Source organism: Fonsecaea nubica, assembly GCF_001646965.1.
Source record: "Fonsecaea nubica strain CBS 269.64 chromosome Unknown Scaff26, whole genome shotgun sequence".
NCBI lineage: Eukaryota > Fungi > Ascomycota > Eurotiomycetes > Chaetothyriales > Herpotrichiellaceae > Fonsecaea > Fonsecaea nubica.
In genome coordinates, this window is record NW_019173699.1 from 15893 (window position 1) to 38089 (window position 22197).

The 22197-nt window shown below is 51.8% G+C and overlaps 8 protein-coding genes across 8 annotated transcripts; 5 read left to right on the forward strand and 3 right to left on the reverse strand.

Annotated features, from left to right (window-relative positions):
* Positions 1-1764: 1764 nt before the first annotated feature.
* Positions 1765-2571, reverse strand: AYO20_04754 (hypothetical protein; the record flags this gene model as incomplete). The annotated part of the gene is made up of 1 exon (XM_022643049.1): positions 1765-2571. The coding sequence occupies one exon, from the start codon at positions 2569-2571 to the stop codon at positions 1765-1767; it is 807 nt and encodes a 268-aa protein (XP_022500860.1).
* Positions 2572-4835: 2264 nt separating this feature from the next.
* On the forward strand, positions 4836-6184 carry AYO20_04755 (hypothetical protein; the record flags this gene model as incomplete). Its single annotated transcript, XM_022643050.1, has 2 exons — positions 4836-5078; positions 5129-6184. The coding sequence occupies 2 exons, from the start codon at positions 4836-4838 to the stop codon at positions 6182-6184; spliced, it is 1299 nt and encodes a 432-aa protein (XP_022500861.1).
* Positions 6185-6371: 187 nt separating this feature from the next.
* On the reverse strand, positions 6372-7763 carry AYO20_04756 (hypothetical protein; the record flags this gene model as incomplete). The annotated part of the gene is made up of 2 exons (XM_022643051.1): positions 6372-7269; positions 7315-7763. 2 exons carry the CDS (start codon positions 7761-7763, stop codon positions 6372-6374), a joined length of 1347 nt encoding a protein of 448 aa, XP_022500862.1.
* Positions 7764-10820: 3057 nt separating this feature from the next.
* On the forward strand, positions 10821-15429 carry AYO20_04757 (hypothetical protein; the record flags this gene model as incomplete). The annotated part of the gene is made up of 2 exons (XM_022643052.1): positions 10821-14495; positions 14548-15429. 2 exons carry the CDS (start codon positions 10821-10823, stop codon positions 15427-15429), a joined length of 4557 nt encoding a protein of 1518 aa, XP_022500863.1.
* Positions 15430-16842: 1413 nt separating this feature from the next.
* On the forward strand, positions 16843-17238 carry AYO20_04758 (hypothetical protein; the record flags this gene model as incomplete). The annotated part of the gene is made up of 1 exon (XM_022643053.1): positions 16843-17238. One exon carries the CDS (start codon positions 16843-16845, stop codon positions 17236-17238), a length of 396 nt encoding a protein of 131 aa, XP_022500864.1.
* A 1068-nt stretch (positions 17239-18306) lies between these two features.
* On the forward strand, positions 18307-19050 carry AYO20_04759 (hypothetical protein; the record flags this gene model as incomplete). Its single annotated transcript, XM_022643054.1, has 1 exon — positions 18307-19050. The coding sequence occupies one exon, from the start codon at positions 18307-18309 to the stop codon at positions 19048-19050; it is 744 nt and encodes a 247-aa protein (XP_022500865.1).
* Positions 19051-19557: 507 nt separating this feature from the next.
* AYO20_04760 (hypothetical protein) lies at positions 19558-20306 on the forward strand (the record flags this gene model as incomplete). The annotated part of the gene is made up of 2 exons (XM_022643055.1): positions 19558-20020; positions 20089-20306. The coding sequence occupies 2 exons, from the start codon at positions 19558-19560 to the stop codon at positions 20304-20306; spliced, it is 681 nt and encodes a 226-aa protein (XP_022500866.1).
* Positions 20307-20770: 464 nt separating this feature from the next.
* On the reverse strand, positions 20771-21973 carry AYO20_04761 (hypothetical protein; the record flags this gene model as incomplete). Its single annotated transcript, XM_022643056.1, has 2 exons — positions 20771-21789; positions 21844-21973. 2 exons carry the CDS (start codon positions 21971-21973, stop codon positions 20771-20773), a joined length of 1149 nt encoding a protein of 382 aa, XP_022500867.1.
* Positions 21974-22197: the final 224 nt, after the last annotated feature.

The following is a 22197-nucleotide window of genomic DNA, read 5'->3' on the forward strand; positions in this document are numbered from 1 at the left end:
GAAAAGACATAAACCAACCCAAAAGGTTATCTACACATACATCCGGTGGTGAGCGGGAGTGGAGAATCAGGCCGGTTCTGCCTTTGCATTTGACACGACTTGGCGACGTTCTTCTGAGCGATTTTCAGGGAGTCATTCCGTCAAGATACGAGGTACATAAATCGGGTGAACAGTGTTCCCCGGTTGCGCCCATCGAGGTGCATCGAGACGAGTGCGACTCCTCGGTTCACCTGGGACTGCCTTGGAACCCTTCACAAGTTGACAACAAAGACTCCGCTGCCTCTCCCGCAGCAGTGACAACACGTGTGGGTGAGTGGTCATCTTCTTTTTCCACTGCCATGGTGTAGATGCACTGTTAGCAACTTATACAAGCACTTGTAGACCTACTTGGAGGCGTGGAGATGAGGGGAAGGGGCACCCTCCTTGACCATCTCAAATAGGACAAATCCCCACGATCAGCTACAGTTTGGTTGTCAGCAATGCAACCATCAAGAACTCCCATGCAAGCCAAACGAGGTTTTTTGTAACAGTTATGCACAGCTTACACGATACACCACTTGCCAAGCGTCGCACCTGGTACCTCATCTGGCATGTTCAACCGTGAAGCGAGTTTCCTGGCCTATTCAGGTTTATTGGCCCGGCACGATTAGGCACCTTGGCACTTTTCAAGCGAACCTGCCTTGGAAGGACCATGGCGGCGCACGGCATGCCCCGATTGACGACTACAACTAAGGGCCATCACAGCACCCAGTACGAGAACAAACAACATGGGCCGCTAACAGATCCAGAACCGGCATCTTCACGCGTGACCCGGGGAAAGCGATCTACTTGTACAAGTATGGATATCACTCGGCCCTCACACCACCCCAAGTGGGGGCAAATCTTCCAGCGGGGGCAATTGTGACCATGTCTTGCCCAGGTCTCGACCACCTCCTAACCCATGCTAGCCCTTAGCTTCGGGCGTCCAGTGGGCCGGTTACATTGCAAAAATGACGGCGAGACAATCCAAGGCCCAACAGGGACCACCTCTGACAATCACAGTATACTTGTTCTGCTTGTACATTTTCCGAGTACGAGGTCTAAGTACGTCCCATCAGAAGATCCACAAGCACTCTTGACCATTGAGCAAATCATGTGCGAGGCTGTCAGATGGGACTGTCAGGGACCTAAGCTCAGCCTTACTGGCAACAGTGCGGAGCTGATATGGTGGATGGTACCCACGGACGGGGCGAGCTCCAAAGATTCCCGATCGCCCGGATGACCAGCGCCTTCTAGGTAACTCGCTGAGGGTCCACACGCCTGCGAAACTCACAGTATGGCATACAAGTATGTGCTGGCTACATTTGCCGTCAGCAACGACTTTTCGAACAGTGTCTAACCTGAAAAGGCGTTCAACCAGGCAGCTCAGAAACGAATTCAATTCGTCAGGACTAGAGGATGAAGAGTCTTTCCAACAGCATAGGAGACAGATGTTGCGGGGGACCAACGCCCAAGAATGGATTGATCAGGCTAATCGTGCCCGCTGGATCTTTTAGGGCCTCCCCATGATATTTGTCTTTTGCAGAAACCAACCCAACAAGGTTGACCCACTTGAAATCTTCCTCCTTCCCGTACCCCTTCGAAGCTTACTTGTACATGCCATGATATCTGGAAATCTGCTTGATTTGTGATCCACTACTACACATTCAGCTATTCCACAGGCTTGGCCACGATGGTCAAGGTAGTGAGTGATACATCGATCACCTGGTGAGATTCATTCGAGAACTAAATGCTGGAACAACCATACCGCTCCATAATCAACTTCGTCTTTAAGGAGTCTTCGGGGAGGAGCCAGCCTTTCTTCTGGAAAAGTTCCAGAATCTTGGCACGTCCCTCTAGAGCTTTTTTGACATCAGCCGTCTTGAAAGACACCTCAACAATTAGTTCAAGTGTCGCGTCCGTTTCGCTCTTTCGAATTGGCCATACTTCAATGAAGAGCTTGGATCCGTCCCATCTGCCTTTGAACCGCTTCGCGTGTACCGGGCCATAAATGATGGAATTCTGGACATGATCCGTACCCCAGCCGTCTCTCACCCAGTTCTTGAATTTGCTGGGCGCGTTGGTGCTGAGAAACATGCGCGAGTCGTCCACACGTGGCAGCTTCATTCCGTCGAAATTCTTGTCGGAAACTTTCACGTCGGAGCTGACGGAGAGAGTCTGCTTCTGGTATCCTACTTCAATCTGGGCTTTGTACGCTGTTGTGGTGTCGAACCCTTCCTGCAGAGCCGTCTCGAGTGCCATGTCGATGCTACCTCCCGCGATTCTCGCATCTCCCTCGTCAATTGCATAGCGCTTCTTGTACGTCAACTCAAAGTCCTCTTCTCCTTCTTCTTTGCGAATGCGAAGATTCCAGCCACTGGTATAGAGGTCTCGTTCCTTTGTGTCGAGAAATTGGATGTTCATCTTCTTGGTGCTCGGCTCGACATGAAACTCTGTTACGATGGCGCTGTCGAGTTTGTTATTTGAGGTCAGCACTTCCGAGGGCTTGAGCAGAATCTTGACCTCGTAGTCAGGGACAAGCTTAGGCGCCATGATGCTGCATTTGTTCAAGCTGTTGTGGAGGATTGCGAGGCTGCGCTTTATTCGACGGCACTCGAGAGTGACCGGAAAAGAGTTGATATATACAACAGACTCTCATCTCCTATGGGAAGGGGCCCGCTGGCCACTTTTGATCCTGACGAGGTCTGGATACTTCGTATCAGCTGCTTGGCTAGTGAAGTGGTTGTTCAGCTTGCTCTTGAATCGCCATTCACGAGACGCGGCTATCGTGGAATCCATACCTTTCACGACCAGGCCCGGATATGTGCGTGTTTGCTACACTCGAGTCCGCCATCGCCGTCTCAACTGTACAAGTACACACTTTATTCAACGCAATAGATTATCCCGCAGTCCCTTGTGTCGTGCAAATTTCCATGAATGGGGACATTACCCGTGTCAGGCACAAATGAGCTCAGCTCCAACCAGTTTATACCCCTCCTCGCCATCCTTCACCCCTTGCACCACTTTTTACAACTCTGGTTCAGTTTGCCTCCTTGGCTGACCCCATCGATCGATACAAGCAGGCGAATCTCAGCTCAAAAGCTGCCAAGGGAGCTGAGGCGTCCATCGAACCCGTATTCTTCAGCCCGGCTCAGGGCACTGCCTCTTCACCATCACATTCTGGGTCTTGAGCCAACATGCATGAGTCTAGGTGATGTCCCCAAGAGGAGCTCGATGTCTATCCCTTGACACAAACTAGTGGGCAACCGTTTGACGCGGGGCTAATAATCCAAGTCCAGACGCTTGTTTCACCACGGCGATATTCAGGCGGAGAGTAGCCGAACTGATGGAATTTATATCCTTCCACATGCTCATGCTATGATTGATTCGTTTATCCTAGTGTGAACAGCGCTCAATGAAAGCAAACTATTGGTGGCCACCCATACCAACATCCTTTGGTTCTTCAGCCACAAACCTCACAAGCATCAACTTCTGTTCCTCTTGTCATGAACGCGCCTGGTCAAACTTCCTACCAACCTGAACAATGAGTCTGGCCAATCGTGCGTCCTAATCACCTCCACCCAATAAGCTCAGTCTGCTGCATTTCGGATACTGGCCTGGGCCGCCTGATGTCTTCCAGCCTTGTAGTTACACGACAGCCAGGATAATCCAGGTAATGTGGGTGGCCCTAGTATCGCTTGGTCCCAACTCGCAAGTATCTCGCTCATCGTCTCTCTTTCCTCGCCTTCCTTGTCGCCAAGGGTAACCTCGTGTCTCATACGAGACTCCCATCGAGATAATTGGTGGCCGAGAGACTCCCTAGCCCTCTTGGTCCAAGCGAAATGGTCTGCCACAGACACTACTTATAGCAACGCGATGACTTAGTAACCCATCACTCCGGGGCGCAATGGGGCTCTATCCTTCGCTGACCACCCTTGGCTGCCCCATGATGTGCACTTCGGGTAAATCTGATTCTCGATTACCCTCACCTTCGTTCGCGTATCGTCCTTTACACATTTTCCAATAGTGGCAAGGCGCTCGAGAGGAGAAGCTTGGGCGCTGCGGCTCGATTAGCTGTTTCACGGAGACATGCCGTTTTTAGCTTGAAATCCTCATTCCTGGCTTGGCTCTTTGGTGATCGATGAAGCAGGTAACATATCCCTTCGACAACATGGGACACGTCGGGACATCTCAACGGAGAAGACAAGAAGTCTTTATACGACGCCGAGAACAATAATGCAAAGATGCTCTGGTTGCTGATCGGCATAAAGAATTCCAGAAGCAGGTTGGTTTCGCACTGAAGTTGTGCTCTGATTGATTCCTCGAAACTATTCGACCTTGGCTACCCCCAATCGGGAAATTCTAAATTTGGTGTTGTTTTTGGTGGCTTCTAGCGGCTCAATAGGGCTGGGTTTATTGGTGCACAAGACGAGTGTTTGTCAACACTCTTCCCTGTGGTCAGCCGCGCCAAAGATGATGAGATTTCTCCCAGGACCCAGAAGAATAAGTCGCGGGGTGGCCGGACGCAACCACGGCACGGGCGGGAACAAGCCTATTGGGTTCTCTGGACGAAGTAAGAGTTGTGGATCACGAAACTCGAGTTCTGGCTATCTGGCAGGATGACTCTCATGCATGCTCAGTGATCTGCTATATCGCAAGGATTCCGTGATAATTTGGCTCATGCAGCAGTGAGACTGTGCGAGGAGTTGTTGGGGTGATGAGTGGCTGAAGCATGGCGTTGGCATGTTCTATATATCCCTCGAGGTCTCGTCTCAAGGGGACCGCCGGCTGCTGGCCTGGTTGGAAGCATATCCAAGATGGCATTGTCAGACACTAACATCTCAGAACTTGAAGCCGTCGCTGCCGCGTGTCTGGTGAAGGCAGGCTTGTTCAACCGCAATCTCGAAGCCTCCAAGCTTGCTAACGGACACTCGAAGTCTTTGTACCAGAATGGAGCGGAATTACGAGATATGCGGCTGTCGTTGTTTGAATCAGTCCAAAATCTTCTTCTGATGGTCACTCCGCCCGAATATATTCTGACCCAAGGACTCTCTGCAAGCGTGGGTGCTCATCTGCTCATGTATCGGGTTGACAGCTGAATCCATTCCAGATCATGGACCTTACCGCGCTGCGGTATATCAACCGCTTCTCTGTTGCCAAGGGGGTCCCGGCCGACGACAAGATATCTTACGAGGCGCTGGCTCAAAAGGTAGGCGTCGACGAGTCGCAAATGAAACGAGTCCTGCGCTATGCCATGACGAAAGGTATCTTTGTCGAGGTCGATGGTGGAGTGGCGCATACCGAGACATCGCTGCTGCTCCTCCAGGATGGCATTGCCACTTTGAGCCGGTATTCCAGCGACCGAGGATGGCCGATCGCAAGCCGTTTCAACGATGCGATCGACAAATGGGGCCACGGCTCGCCAGAGCCAAACGAGACGGCGTTCAATCTTTTCAAGAACACCGATTTGCCCATGTTCGAGTACCATGAGCAGCATCCTGAATTTGGCGCCGATTTCCACGCCGTCATGAATCAGTTCACAAAGTCGCCGCCACTGTCGCATCAACACATCAAGTCGGCCTATGAATGGAGCAGCCTATCCCATACAACAATCGTCGATGTGGGCGGTAGCCTTGGCCATGCGAGCATTGCCATTCTCGAGACCAACCCGTCACTCACATGCATTGTCCAGGATCTCCCCAAGACTGTCGCCCAGGCCACAAATCCCTCGACCTCGATCGTCCCTGCGCATATGAAGAGCCGGATTAGCTTTCAAGAGCACAGTTTCTGGGATCCTCAACCTGTAGTCGCCGACATTTACTTCCTCCGCATGATCTTCCACGACTGGGCAGACAAGTATGCCAAGAAGATCCTGCAAGCTCTTCTCGTAGCCATGAAACCTGGTTCGAAGCTACTGATCATGGACTATGTCACCCTGCCGTACGGCACTCTCAAGATCGGAGATGAGCGAAGAATGCGCATTCGGGACATGCAAATGATGGTGATGCACAATGCGCTGGAAAGGGACGAAGGCGAATGGCGACGTTTATTTGCTGAGACGGATTCTCGACTGAAACTGATCAAGATACGCAAGCCCACCGGGAGCGCACTGTCGCTGCTCGAAGTGGTGTTGGAGGAGCGCAGGGATTCTGTGCTTCAGTCTTGAGTCTCTCCTGACACCAGGGAGGTATGACGGAGCTGGCTGCAAGGATGTTGTGGATGTGCAGCAATCCCTGGCTTGGACTGCAACGACGATATAGGTTAGAGATGCCATGATGCTTGGGACTGGGTCAGATTGAAGACACCCCTTTATCGACGCATGCTGCCGTGCTCATTTTTGTTTTGTAAAATATCTAACCTCGATTCACCGGACGGAATAAACGTGTAAAGTTGGCAATATCCGCCACATTTTCAAGGCTCCAGGATGCTTCAATCGCCTTTTGCGCAGTCTGTTTTCCAAGAATCGGTACTGCCTGGTCCAAAAACTTGTCCTCGAGTCCCTGTTTTGTCATAGGTTTGGTCAAGGAGCCCGTTGCATGTTTGACATGGATCTTCTTCTCCTGGGAGCCATTCGAACGATACCTCAATGTCAAATGCGCTTCGTCGTCACGAATAGCTTCGTTAGTTACCACCTTAACCCTGTCTCTCACCGACGCGACCGCATCATCATGGCATGCCTGATCCGAAAACTGCGTAGGCCCAGCACGCCCATGGACTAGTGCGACCGCACATCCGTGATACAACGAGAAGATGGTTTCGAGGCCGGCTTTTGGATGCTTGATCGAGCACAGCCGCACGCATTGGGGATTCACCACCACCTCAACAGCCTCCAGCTTCCCAGAGATAAACTTGTCTTCCGCAAATGCTTCCAAACAGCCATCAATTAGCGGATGAATGACGATTCCACAGGGATAGGGCTTGAAAGTGTTCTCGAGGATCTGCCATTTCCGATCTTGTGCAATTATCGAGATCAGTTGTTCGTTGACCGTCGACGATACCAGCTTTGCCCATGATTCAAGAGACCTTTCACAGCTCTGAAATTCATGGAATGCAAGATTCGCTGCAAGAATACCATTTTGTGCCGCTCTCCCCATGTGTAAGGTCTTCGTATCAGTCCCGAACATGGCCCTGATCCCTCCTGCCATACTGCAGGCATGCCCGAGCGCCGCAGCAAATCGGCTCGGATCAAGTTTTAGTGCCTTTGCAATCGCTGCCGCTGCACCAAAGGACCCGGTTGTGCCGGTGATATGCCTGCAACACTTAGCTTCCGTGTTTCAGGGCTGGCAATGTGCCTACCATCCATCGCGATAATGTCCTGGAGATATTGCATTTCCTACCGCGCATTGCGCTTCAACCCCACAAATGAAGGCAAGTAAGAAGTCCCTGCCTGATAGGTGATGGTGTTCCGCCCAGGAGAAAAGCGCTGCCAGTGGTGTTCCAGAAGGGTGAATCACCGTTCGCAGGTGCGTATCGTCATAGTCAGCTACTGTGAGGGCAATTCCGTTGAGCAGTACAGCATCTTCAACGCTCGCGCGCTCAGCTCTGCCCAAGAGACTGGCTTGATCAGTCTGTTTGATCAAGCCGAACACTTTCTGCGTCGATGATGCTTGGGAAGAGCCCACTCCGCATCCTAGGCTATTAAGAATCCCACGTTTTGCCTGCTCAACGACCTGTTCTGGGAGATCGTCGTATTCAAGTTGGGAGAGAAAGTGTGCAAGCCGGGCGGTGTGGTCGACCACGGCCATTTTCGATGGATTATCGAGGCGAAATTCGACTCCAGTGGGGGGCAAAAGGGTTGCTTCTCATGGATTTTTGGATCATGGGGTTCTCCTGGTGGTGGATGATTCTTCTCCAAATAAGTCCGTGAGTGGATTTGGGGTCGCCGTTCCCCAAGATCATTGATGGGCGCTACCACATAGCATCCCCTTGGTGTCGAATTTCCACAAAGCAACAATCCGATGACCAAGCCTGGGACATGCTATACTGATCCCATGATGCAAAGCAGGGAGAAATGGCCCATTTACGGCTGCCATTCGTTCAACCGGGACACCGGGCTCCTCGGAGAAGACGAGAATTGCGGACGAAACACCTCTGCATTTACATTGTCAGTCGAGCCTGCGAACAGCCAGTCCATGGCCGATAGCAAGATCAAGGAAAGAAATCTTGAGACAATAGAACCCTGGTGTGCGCGAAAGAGCAGCAGTCCTAGAATATGGCGAGTTGCGGTGAGGTCGAGAAGAAACTGAATGTCCACATCTTGTGTTTGTCCCGTCATTCCCCTCTCTTTCTATCTTCACCATTGCGACGACTAGGTGGTGGGCAAATGTGGTTTGACTTGGCCACAATCCCCTGAGTTCCCCTTGTAGATGCGGTTTATGGCACAGTAAGACTAGTTGGAAAGAGGTTTCTTCGGAGAGGACTCGATGGGATCTTTGGTTGTTGGCACCGACACGTTGAAAGAGGGTCTTTTGACAGGCTTAAGTTCATGATGAGCTACTCTGGTGCTTTTGATGCTCTGGTGTGTAATTTTCAAGCTATTCTGGACTTGCAAATGGAGAGCAGCCCGAACTGGGAGGACCAATGGCAAATTGTTGAATGAAAGTGTGCAAAGAACGTTGTGTTTTCTGCTCGCTACGACGACACGTGCTGCCTGCGTCTCCCACCCACAAGCCACCGTCATTGACTGCCGAGCTACTCTCGGCCCTTTTCACTTTCTCCCATCAACCACCACTACCTCTGTGCAAAGGGTACGTTTTACAAGGAAAGCGCAATGGAACAGGACGAGCAATTCATTCCCTAAAGGTTATCTCAGGCGACAACAAGACAGTCGTCCGTGACTATGGAGCACTGACCTCCGGGAGGAAAGTATCACACTGCAAAATGAAACAATCTACACCCTCGGAAAGGAATGAACACTTTAAAAGCAACAACCATGAGTCGGGGCGCACCCGAACCCTGATGAAGAGAAATCTGCGCTGGAAACAGATACAGAAGGCTGCCAGCGACAACAACTGAACGGACCCCTGATTATCAGGTCTGAATAAGGTGAGAAAAAATGGCTGGAGAGACACTCCAACAATAAAAGACACTATCTGAGAAAGCGATTCAGCGAGGGAGCGGGCTCAGCAAGGAATCTATACTAAGTTCGAGGGCTAGACGCAAAGATGAAGGTGGAAGAAAAATGGCAAGTCCCTGCCATTGACAATGCCCAGTCTGCACTCGATAAAGACGCCGCTGCGATTTTCAGACCTGAATTGGGACCTGATGGTGAAATTCACGCAAAACTCGCATGGGGATGGACTCATCCTTGCAAAGGAAATGAACTGACCAAAACCTGTGCAGCAACTGCACTAAAATTGTGGGGTTTTGAATACATTCCAAGCACGATTACATGACATGAGACAATGCCTCGGGGTTCACCTGAAGTGACGAGGTTGAAACAAGGGTATGGTCAGAGCGACACTGATGACCACTCACTTCGGCCTGATGTGCTTTGAGAAGCCCTTGGGATGGGACAGAATTTTCATCAACATCTGGCCCTAATCCATCCATACCCCAGAAAACGCGAAGTGGCTTTGCAAGCCGTGAACCTTGCTTCAGCTCCTTTGAAACGGTTGCCCTTTCGGGGTTAGTGCCGTCGACCGTGGCCGAGGAGTAAACCGCTCTGCCTTGGTGCCGAATTCATGCTACTCCGCTTCTAACTTCCAAGAATACAACAGCACAATCTCTGAGGTCACTGTCCTGGACACTGAACACATCATGGGGAAGTCCACAACATTTCTCGAGGAGCCTTTGACAAGCAACCTTTGATGGAAACCTGCCTATGTCTATCCCAAGAAGATCGCTCTCTGTACCACGTTCAAGGTTTTGGTAGGATTGGAATGTGGGGTCGTCGAGATCCCCGTGGCATATGCGGTAATGACATTTTGAAAGTCCGTATACTTGAGAATGGAGGATTCGGGGGGCCCCATTTGCGACTTGGCTGCCGTCACACGTTTTGGAAAAGAACTTTGTTCACATGCTTGTCAAGTCCTTCATGGAGTTTGAGAAAGCCTGCACTACCTAGGTGCTGAGGAGCGGGCACTAAACGTGGTTTGAACATAGTTTGTCACGACGCCAGGAGAGTATCCTCCTTCTGCATCCTTCTTCATGTCCCGTGGTTCGCTTTGCAGAGTCGCATTGAGGAGCTAGATTGGTAACTAACAACTACAAGAATTTTTCAATGAGGCTTGGTCTGGTCCAACAGCTGTGAAGGAAGAAGAAAGAAGAAGAAGCCGGTATCTTTTTTTGGCAATTTTCGGAATGTGTGCCGAGGTGGTAAGCGAGACTAGCGGGAGCTAGTAGGCGCTAACTCCGCTAATGTTCCGTATCCGCATCTGCTTCACTCGTGCGGTAAGCCATGCGAAAAATGAAGGGGAATAGCAGCCAACGAAATATCGTTCTGGGTTCGAACCTTTGAATGTTTGGATGGAGGATTCTTTGCATCTCAGGTACGAGGTGCACACCATCATCTCAATAAGCGAGACAATGTCGCAACAGTGCCTGTATATGTCAGCCTCCCCCTCGGTGCCACCGTGCCGCGTTCGTATTGCACGGATACGTCAGTTGACATGCTCAGAATCGTGCCCAGTGCACGGAGTATATTTCAGTGGACGATGTCCTTCATAAGGATGGGACCAGGTTGGTCCTCACTCCAGTCGTGGCGCCTTGGGCAACCCCCTATTCCTTGATTTTTGTCCAGCAGACTTTGGCTGCCTGATACATGAGCCGTCACACAGGGAGACTCATCCTAATAACACACAATGGAACGTCAAACCAGCCATGCATCAAGCACCGAAGAAGAATACCGGGATGTTTATGAAGCAGCGATTCATGATAGATTTCGGGATGGAATCCAAGCCCTTGCTCGGCGGAAACGGTCTGGCCGCCGTCATAGAGCTCTTCACATCGAGGACCAGGATCCCGAATTGACAAGAATCGCAACCAATATATCCAGGGACATTGGAATTACACCAAAGGCTCTCGCAGACGTTGATCCACGCCTCGACCCCGAAAATGAGGAGTTTGATTTTCGTTTCTGGGCCTCCACCATCGTTCAGATGATCAGAGAAGACGGTATCCAGAGAGCCAATGTTGGTGTTTGCTTCAAGTCCCTCACCGTGTGTGGCACAGGCTCGAGTCTCGCTCTACAACCAACTGTCGCAAGCCCGTGGCTGAGTCTTGCTCGAATGCCCATGCTCCTCTCCAGACACAAACAAGAGCCCAAAGTGATCATCCACACTTTGAATGGCTGCGTGAAAAGCGGTGAAATGCTGCTCGTATTGGGCAGGCCTGGTAGTGGGTGTACAACATTTCTGAAATCGATATCAGGTCAACTGGGTGGCTTGACGAGAACATCCGAATCTGTCGTCCACTACGATGGAGTTGCACAGGATCTTTTTACCAAGAGTTTCAGAGGAAAAGCACTCTACAATCAGGAAAATGATGAACACTTCCCGCATTTGACTGTGGGACAAACACTGCATTTTGCCGCACAGGCGCAGACGCCAGAAACTCGAATTCATGGAATCGATCGAGCAACACAAGCCAATCACATGGTGGAAGTCATGCTACGCATTTTCAGGCTCTCCGCTGTCCGACATACCAAAGTCGGCAACGACACCGTTCGCGGCGTCAGTGGAGGAGAAAGAAAGCGTGTGAGCATCGCGGAAATGGCCCTCGCGCGCTCGCTACTTGCTGTCTGGGACAATGCCACCCGAGGCCTGGATTCTGCTACGGCATTGGAGTTTGTACGGTCCTTGCGCACTCTGGCTGATGTTGCCGGGGTCACCCAAGCTGTCGCACTTTATCAGGCTAGCCAGAACATCTATGATGTCTTTGACAAGGTCATGGTACTGTACGAAGGACGACAGATATTCTTCGGTCCAGCGGATTCCGCGCGCTCCTTTTTTGAGAAGATGGGCTGGTATTGTCCTCCGCGTCAGACAACCCCAGACTTCCTAACCTCCGTTACCAATCCATCGGAACGGCAAATCCGTGTGGATTGCACCGACAAGGTACCTCGAACTGCCGTTGAGTTCGAACAATACTGGCTTAAGTCGGAGGAGTACCACGCCTGCATGGACGAGATCGCCCAGTACGAGGAGGATGCAACAGACAACGGCCGCCTCCAAGCACTCCGGGCCGCACATCACGCTGCACAGGCCCATCACACTCGCAACTCGTCTCCGTTTCTCATCTCTGTGTGGATGCAGGTCTGTCTATGTATGAAGAGATCCTGCCAGTTATTGTCGAACGACAGAACCTCCACGATAACACTGGCGATGGGGCGAATCATTCTTGCGTTGATTATCGGCAGCATCTTCTTTGATCCACCCAACACCACAGCGAGCCTTCAGTCCAGAGGGTCGGTGCTATTTCTTGCCACCTTGATAAATGCGCTGATGGCCGTTACTGAGATTGGCGCGCTGTTCGGCAAAAGAGGTGTTATTCAGAAACAGAACACCTTCGCATTCTGCCACCCGTTCGCAGATGCACTCGCGTCGTTCATTGTCGATATCCCTGTCAAGTTCGTCATCTCGACCTTATTCAACTTGGTCTTCTATTTCATGTCTGGGCTCCGACCCGATGCTTCGAGCTTCTTTACCTTCCTGCTCTTCAACTTCGTTTGCACCCTGGTTATGTCCTCCATATTCCGCAGCATTGGCGCCGCATCGAAACAGCTTGCCCAAGCTTACGCAATCGCGGGTGTTGGCGTCCTCATGATGGTCATATACACGGGGTTTACGCTTCAGACCTCATACATGCATCCTTGGTTCCGCTGGATCAACTACATCAACCCGATCGCCTACATATTTGAAGCACTGCTTGTCAACGAAGTCCACGATCGAGAGTTCCCTTGCGCTCCACAAAGCCTTGTCCCTCCCTATGCTCGAGGGGCATCCAACTTTGCTTGCGCCGTCATCGGAGCAAAGCCTGACCAGCGTATCGTTGCTGGAGATTCGTGGGTACAGTCCGGCTACCAATATAGTTACTCCCATATATGGCGAAATCTCGGGATTGCGTTCGCCTACATGGTGTTCTTTCTCGCGTTCTACCTCATTGCCACAGAAATCAGGTCGACCGTCAATGCTCAACCACAACGACTCGTCTTCCTCAATTACAAAGCAGCACAGAGCCTGAAGCCAGATGAAGGTGACATCGAGGGAAACGCGACCAGCGACCAAGAAAACCCCTCTCCAGCCCTCTCTAGTTCAGGGGATGCTGCGTCCATCTCAGAGGCAGGATGCACGAGTATCGCCAGGCCGTCGAATGAAAAGGAACGTGGACAAAAAGGGACGCTGTCGTGGGAAGACCTGACACTGGACATTGCAGTTCAGGGCAAGAGTAGACGTCTTCTGGACAACGTCAACGGTTGGGTCAAACCCGGTGTAATGACCTGCCTGATGGGAGTCTCAGGTGCTGGAAAGACAACTTTACTCGACACACTTGCACAGCGTCACAACACTGTCGGAAATGTGTCCGGTACGATAAAGGTAGACGGCATGCCACTGAAACCCTCATTTCAGCGAAAGACAGGATATGTCCAACAGCAAGATCTACATTTGCTGTCCAGCACAGTCCGCGAAGCTTTACGTTTCTCGGCGCTTTTGCGCCAACCTGCCTCGGTGTCGAAGAAGGAGAAATTCGAGTATGTCGAGAAGGTCATCGAAGTGCTCAAAATGGAACACTTCAGCGATGCAATGGTTGGGCAACCAGGCGAGGGCCTAAACATCGAACAGCGAAAACTCTTGACAATCGGTGTCGAGCTAGCTGCCAAACCGTCAATCCTCTTCCTAGATGAGCCCACCTCGGGTCTCGACTCGCAGAGTTCGTGGACGATCGTGTCGCTCTTGAGAAGGCTAGCAGACGACGGTCAGGCGATCCTCGCTACCATCCATCAGCCGTCGGCTATGCTCTTCCAGCAGTTTGATTCCATCCTCCTGCTCGCCAGAGGCGGCTGCACCACTTACTTCGGACCGCTGGGTGCGGATTGCCAGACGCTGACTCGTTATTTCGAGGAACATGGGGCTCGAGCTTGCGGTGCAGCAGAAAACCCTGCAGAGTATGTCTTGGATGTCATAGGCAATGCTTCCCACGACTGGCCCCAGGTTTGGAAATCAAGCTCCGAGTTTTCCACTGTCAATGCCAGCGTCTGCAACATGTCGCCAGGTTCCTCCCACCAGGAGCTCGATGCTGATGATCGCCTCCAGTTTGCGGCCTCTTTTGCCATGCAATTCCAATGTGTGATGCAACGACTCTTTCAAAACTACTGGCGAAGTCCCGGCTACATCTACGCCAAGCTGCAGTTTGCGCTTCTCTCCTCTCTCTTCATCGGATTCACTTTTTATCTGCAAAATGCTTCGGCGACCGGCATGCAAAACGTCATCTTTGCCATCTATATGCTCAACGCCACATTCTCATCCGTGGCCAACCAGGTATGGTGCTTTCATTGACCGGACCTTTCGTGGTTGCTAACTCAATTCCCAGATCATGTCCAGGTTCCTCCCACAACGGGCACTGTTTGAAGTCCGCGAGTCTCCATCAAAGATGTACAGCTGGCCGGTGTTCTTGCTAGCGAATATCCTAGTGGAAATACCCTATCAAATCTTCCTCTCGGTGGTCGTATGGGCGTGCTGGTTCTTCCCGATCTTCGGGCTTGACAGTGACTCAACGACCCGTGCGGTAATGTGGGGATTCTGTCTGCAATTCTTGCTCTTCGGATCGACCTGGGCACAGATGCTCATTTTCACGATGCCGAGCACCGAGACGGCGGGTGCCCTGTCAACCATTCTGTTTACGCTGAATCTGCAGTTCAACGGTGTGCTCCAACCGCCATCCGCGCTCCCAGGATTCTGGATCTTCATGTATCGCGTCAGTCCCTTCACCTACCTGATCGGGGGGTGGGCTGGAACGGGCTTGGCCAACAGAGCGGTTGTCTGCGCGAAGAATGAATTGGCGGTCTTCGATCCTCCAACCGGACAAACTTGTGGCCAATATCTCTCTGCCTACCTCGACGGTGGCGCACCAGGATCACTGCTCAATCCGTCCGCCACGGCAAGCTGCGAGTATTGCTCGATCAGAAACTCCAACCAATTCCTCGAACAGTCGTGGATCCACCCCTCGGACAAGTATCGGAACTTGGGGATAATGTTTGCGTACATTGCTTTCAACATCTTTTCTGCGTTCTCACTGTACTACATCTTTAGAGTTAGGGGATTGTCAATCAAAAGCCTACAGAAGCCCAAGACAAAGAGACATGTGGCTGAAGGGGAGAAAGAGCAGGAAGAGAAGCCACATCCGAAGCGAGGCTTTTACGTGGGGTTTTACTACCATTTGGCGTTGAGTATTCTGAGAAATCTGGTTCGCTAGACTTTATGTTCGGTTTGGGTTCGGGCATAGACAGGGCGAGGTTTTGGGTAAACAATAGTCTAATCAATGCATTTTCCTTGTGCTTTGGACAGACTCTTATCTGGTAGTGATTGGGAGAGAGGGTGAAATTTTAACCCATGACTACCAAGAGCATGGCGACCGAGAGGCGTAGAGGTGTACAGCCGCAGCTGGATGTTCTCCAGGCCATTTCAGAGGGTTTTTTTCTGGTTCCACAAGGCATGCCAGGACCGGTTTTGCCACCATCTCTTGAGAAAAGAAAAATTGTGGTATCCCTAGACATCTCTTCGGTTGTTGTAGTAATTCATTCGTCAACATGATCACAGTTAGGTATCGACCAGGAGTGAAGGTAGATCGGAGAGGCGACAGTGTTCTACCCTGTCTCAAAGTTTGGCTCGAAGTCAGCACTAATATCTCGAATGTTGCCCTGACCATTTGATCTCGTGCTGAGCAAAGATCATTGGGACGTTTGTGCGTGGTTCTGTGGGAGGTGTTCTTTGGTGGCCTTGACCGGCGGTTGTGGTGCACCTCCTCGTATGCTGGCGTTGACCTCGCCAATCTAGGGTGCTAGGTTCGACCGTCAATATGAGAACAATGGCGATCGGCCACCGTGGCGCTCATCGAGGAGATTGTATGCCACGCAACATGTTCGAGAAGAAGGAAGAGGAGCGTGTTAGGGGAATTGCTAACTGCGCGCCTGATGGGCCTGGTGAGCCTCATCGGCCGCACCCTCTGCGGGGCCTGGACCAGCAACGACAGCAACGACAGCAACGACAACAACGTCATCGCGGCCTCTCGATATCGAAAGTCGATCCCTCAGTCATGGTCTTCCTTGTCGACTACGCGAAATTCTGAAGAGCTGGGCCCTGGCCGCCAGCTACATCCATGCGCTCGAGCTGAATCCGACTTTCAGCGCCGCCATTGGCCTTAGATGCATTTTGTCTTAGGGGCTTCGTTTGGTTAGTAATCGCAGCCGTCTCACACACTTGCCATAAGTATCTTCTCAATCAGTGACGTTCGAGCAAGTGATCAGAGCACATACACCACTAACGACCCGCACGGTCTAAGCTGATACCTCAAGAGTACTCCTGCGGCCTGAGAACGGTTAAGACGATATGGCAGGTCAAGGTGACCTGAGCGTTAGCACTTTCCATGTCAGGCCAACTACCCTTTCCAGAACTCCTGTCGTTTACGGCCATCTGGTAGGGATACGATGTTGTGTGCAGGTAATGGGACGTCGACGATGTATGAAGAGCACATAAGGCGAGCATTTTCCGTCTCTGGACGTCTGATGGGAAAATCTCAGAGCACGTCGAGTTTCTCCTCCCTCTCTAGCTTCCGCAGGCACAAGTTCTGGACAGTATGTTCACAGCCTATCATAACTTCACACTCACCATGTCTCTCCGCAACACAGTCAAAGACCTTCGGCGAAGTCTCCCGAGCCACACAGCTTCATCTCCTAGCTCGTGCCTCGAGACAGAAATCATAGAGCACCTCAGGACATGTCCAGCATATGAAGCCCCGACATCCTCGCACATACAACCCATGAACTCGGACTCATCACGCAGCTTCGTCGAGTGTACACTCGACTCGGAGCTAGCATCGGGAGATGCGCCTCCACCATACATGAAGCTCTCCAACGGGGACAGAAAGCCCGAATACTCGATATACGACCCTGCCCGGACTGCAGATGCGAAGCTTTCTCGAAGCGATGGTGCATTGTGTCTCCGGTGCAATGCACGCAAGGCCAAGGCATGGTATCTCCGGCAGACGGCGCGCACAAGCCAGTAGACGGGGCGTTTTCTAAGATCATGGGAAAGGACAACTTGGTCAGAACATGTGCATCGAAGGCAGCTCAAAGTCGGTGTATGAGGATGGCGTCGGGAAGGATCTAGGCAGTTGCAGTGTTGTTCATGGCCATTATGACCCCTTGTTTTCCATATGGCGTTGATGTGTACTCGGAGTCGCAATATGAACCTGCTCAGTTACTCAGTCGAGCTTAGGTCTTTAGGATAATGTCTGCTTGTCCTCATCCCCTCAGGTGTAGCAGCAATGGTCTACCCTGGTAGAGCAATCGTTGTAGCATCCGCACATCCGATATCAAACCAGGGCACAGTACCGAGTCCTCGTACGAAGAGCTCGCTGGTACACAGAAACACATTTCGCGGGTACGGGTGCGCGGAGTTGGGTGTAGTAAGAGATACCCACCAGCTGGACGATGGCTGATACTGTCCTATCCCAATTATGTCTCTCTCCGACGGGTACCAATCTGTGCCGACGTCGCACAAAAGGGCTTTGCGTTGCGTGTAAGTGAGGTCATTTTTTGGTTGTTAATTCAAGGCGGTTGGTTGGAGGTTTAAACGACGTGACCAGCCACAACAGCCGCGGAGAAGTAAAAAGCAGATACTGAACCATCGTTGGGGCGAGAGATGGAGTAATAATACATCAGGACCAGGCAAGGATTGAAAAGGACCACTGACCGCTTCCTAAGCCGCCACCACTTGCTGCATGGCCGTGACTGTGAATCCACTCCTTTGCAGGAGTATTGCCCACAATCGCACTTCCGCATGCCAGGTACAGGACCAGCAGTTGGGGCTGGCGGTTTTATTTCAGAAAGCAATGGAAATAAGCGAGGGCAGGCGAACTGCGGGAAGCGGCCTCGGGGCTGCTCTCTGGGACGACTGGGGAGGCTTTCGATATCACTCACTGCCCGCGGAAATAATAAGCTCCATTCTCTATCGTCCCCAGTGGTAGAAAGCGATATAAGATAACAGAATCTTTGTGCCCCGAAGACGAGTGACATGCCCCTCACCCACTCATTTTGAAACATCGACGACAACGAGGGCAATAAAAAAAAATATGGAGCACATCGACGGGAACGTTATCAATCGCGATCTCACTGCTCGTATGAAATACATTCAGTCCTTCCTTGGTTGGGACGCGGCGAACGATGGGAAGCTCATTGAAGCATGCAAACCGGTGCTTGCTCCCATTGTCACCAATGTCGTCGACGCCGTCTACGACCAACTGCTCAAATACGACATCACGGCCTCGTCTTTCGCGCCCAAACAGTCACAGGAGGGAGGAGCCACTGTGGACGCCAGCGTTGGCGACCTTCACGCCGGTCACGAAAATATCAAATACAGAAAGGACTTTTTGAAGGGGTACCTGGTCAGACTGGTCTCGAACCACGACTGGTCCCCCGAGAGCAAGTTTTGGGAGTACATTGACATGGTGGGCAAAGTCCACACGGGCTCGACGGATTCGGGCTTGAAACACCGCAAGAACAGACCTGCACTGTTTGTCGAGTACCGCGAGATCAACCTCTTACTGGGCTGGGTCGAAAATGCCGTCACCGATATTGTCATGGGTGTCGAAGGATTGGAGCTGCGGACAAAGGTGGACATCCTGAAAGCCTTGAACAAGTTCTGGTGGATCCAGAACGATCTCTTTGCGAGGCACTATATCCCAGGTCTGAGGGAATCGCGGACACAAGACGCAGAGCGCCCACTGAACTGGACTGACAAGTTGAAGGCTGATCCGGTATTTCCCATTGTCTCTGCGCTGGTGCTTTTGGCCGTTATTTTCGGGTGGAAATTTTGAGGAAATGCTATAGAGGGAAACCCTGGGTATTGTCCTCGCTTGATAGATATCATTAAAGAGTACCTGCGAGAGAAGGAGAGTCGTCGAGAAAAGTGGTCGTGAAAGGATGTATACAGGCGGAATTGGGCAGGACTAAACCGAGACAATGTGTAGATCACAACTAATGGTAGAATGCGCAAGGGATGACGCTGTTAAGGTGATAGATACCTAAGTACGCTCGACCTAGACATGGACTCTGGTCAGACTTACCGAAAATCATCAATCCCTAGGTAATAAGTGCTGTATCAAAAGTTGCGAAGACAAGCGCAGCATTCGATGGGTTTTGGAGCCTCGCCGCAGCCAAGCCTCCTTGCCTGCGAATTTCGCAGACGGAGTTCAATCTGTCAATTATTTTGGCGTCTCAATGCTGAAAAACAGAACAACTTCAACTCCATCCTGCACACTTACAAACCACTCACGAATACCTGCATACGATTCCTTCGACCTTCCAGCTTCATCGCAGTCGACATGATCTGTTCGAGTTGTCGGCGGACGTTTCTCACACGCATTCGCGCCCTCACCCCCAACACCACCAATGTTTCCGTCTCTTCTATCGGCGGCTTTCGCTCTGCGTCGACAGTCCCTGTAACTCCGAATGCCGCTCCTGTGCCAGCTCCTGCGGCCATCTCGATAGACGGACCCAATCCCACTCAATCGTCAAACACATCGGGAATCTCCCAGCCTCTCTCCGAACAGCACACTCCCTCGACGTCGACGGCGAAAACTTCGGCCGCAATCTTGACCAAAGACTCAAAGGCCCCGGCAAAGCCAAAGAGTTCGATACCGGGAGGCAAGGAGCTACGCGGTCTGGGCTACACAAAAGCAAAGCCGAAAGTAATGGCGATGGAGGACGACGAGTATCCTGAGTGGCTATGGAAGCTGCTGGATGAGAAAAGACTGGGAACTGATGCGGAAAAGGTCGATTTAGCAGGTACTTGCCATTCCTCCATACACTGTTGACCCTTATAAAACTACCGCCTCGCTAACACCTGTCCAAAGCAATGACCAAAAAGCAGCGCCTGCGCTACGAGAAGAAGCAGGAACGTCTCCTAAAAGACCTACCCAAGGTGATTCCCGTCCACGAACAAAGCAAAGACCTGACAGGTCCTGGTGACGATGCTGTGATAAGTTTACAGCGCCGGCAAGAGGTCACCAAGAGCGCAAGGTCTGCGAGACGGAGGAGCATCCGGGAGAGCAATTTCTTGAAGTCAATGTAGCTTTACAAAGAGGCTATTGCCCTGTACCATACACAATTACGGCACCGTAAAGAGGTGGCTTTTAGCATTTAAGACATCGAAATATACTCAGCGAGTCATTTTTTCCTTATCAATTGTGAAAATAAGTCCAAAGTGCCATCGGAACTGCCCTTGTATTTGATATCTATGTATGCTATGCGGTCGGTAACCGGTTTGCACCATTGCCTGGCGCCTCTCCAACGCCGGGTAATCCGAAACCATGCCTGAAATATTCCCATGCCCTCGTATGCTTTCTGCAACATCATGTGCGTCCAAGTCATGCAAACAGCTGGTATCGAAGATTGGTTTTCCGCCAGGGTATCATGATCATTCGGTTCGTCCAATTGCCCATTAGCAGATTGTCCATTCCCATCGTGTCTGTCATTTGTCATTTCTTGCTCCTCATGATGCATTACCAAACGCCAATCGCAAAAACAAAGCCGTCACTAAGCGCGTATACTGCTGGCGGCTGAACTCCATCTCAGTCTCCTCAGCCCGGTCCCGCTCGACCTCACCGATTCTTGTCCACATCCTCCGCCGGGAAGACCCAACTCGCCCTCGATCCTCCCAACCTCTCGGCCCCAAGCGTATCCTGCACTGAAACTGATGGCCGAGAACACGAGCACCACGCCAGCTGAAATCATCCATGAAGCAAGGGTTGGGCTGATTAGCTCTTCGCCAGTCGCAGTGGCGGTCGCTTTGGCGCTGGCAGCCCGGACTTTCTTCGCAGCGTGTCGATCTTTGCTTGATTCGCGCGATTTACGCTTGGTCTGCTTGTTGGGAGAAGAAGCACGTCTCTGTCGTGGTGGATTCACCAACTCTGATTCTGGGACAAGACGCAGAGCTGTCGGTTGCGTCGACGCTCGTTGTTGGGGTGGTCGGGCATCAGGACCTTTGGGCCGAACGGCTGCGGCACACGAGAGTAGGGTTGTCAGCGATGCCCGCAACGCCGCGTCATGGTCCGGCTGGTATGATGACGCCGATGCAGGACGATTCCTGGATTGCATTTGACGTTGGTAACTGCGTTGAGTGACTGTGCGGTCGGCACGTGGCTCAGATGCTGCTGCCACGCCAGGAGGGAAATATGAACCCGGTGCATTTCGAGGCTGGGACGAAGGGGGGTGTGAGAATGCATTCGGCTGAGGCGTGAATGCTTTGTCTAGGCTGCCAACACCGAGCGCTGTCGAGGTATCGTCATCATCCGCTGAGTCGCCTTGACCGATGTCTTCATTGGAGCTGCTCAGGACCCGATCACTTTCGCTCTCACTCTCTTCGTATTCATCCTGGCTACTTCCGGCAGTGCTCGAAGACCGTGGTTGAGGATGGGGGACATGAGGGAGGGATTGAAGTTGGCGCGATAGCCGCTCGTCCTGGGACTGCAGCTGTAGCCCCGTAGTGATAATATCATTGTTGACGGACGATAAGGATGCTGTTGAAGCGTGAGAGGAAATTTCCACCCACGAGTCTATGGAAGTGTTAGCGAGGTTTGGAAGTAGATGTCGCTAGGAGCAGGCCTTACCTTCGGAGCGTATGCCTCGGACGCTCGCATTGACCTGGGGTCCTGGATGAGATTCAGATGCCCAAGAAGTGCGAGGTTCTCCTCGCTCGCTCCTGAGGGACGCGAATGGCTCTGCTTGGGACGGCCTCATGTTTGAGAAAGACGGCGTTATCGGCTGTAGGCTAATGAACTCGGGGCTCTTGGCCGAGCCTGGCTGCGAAACTGTTTCCTCGGCTGCGCCGTGTTGAATCCCAACCGTTGCTGATTCAATAGTTTGGAAATTCTTCTGGAGGAAGGATTCAAGGATTCAGGCTCAGACGTGTATAGAGCGAAACACGGAAAGCAGTTGTATGAAACCGGGAGGTGCGTTGCAGA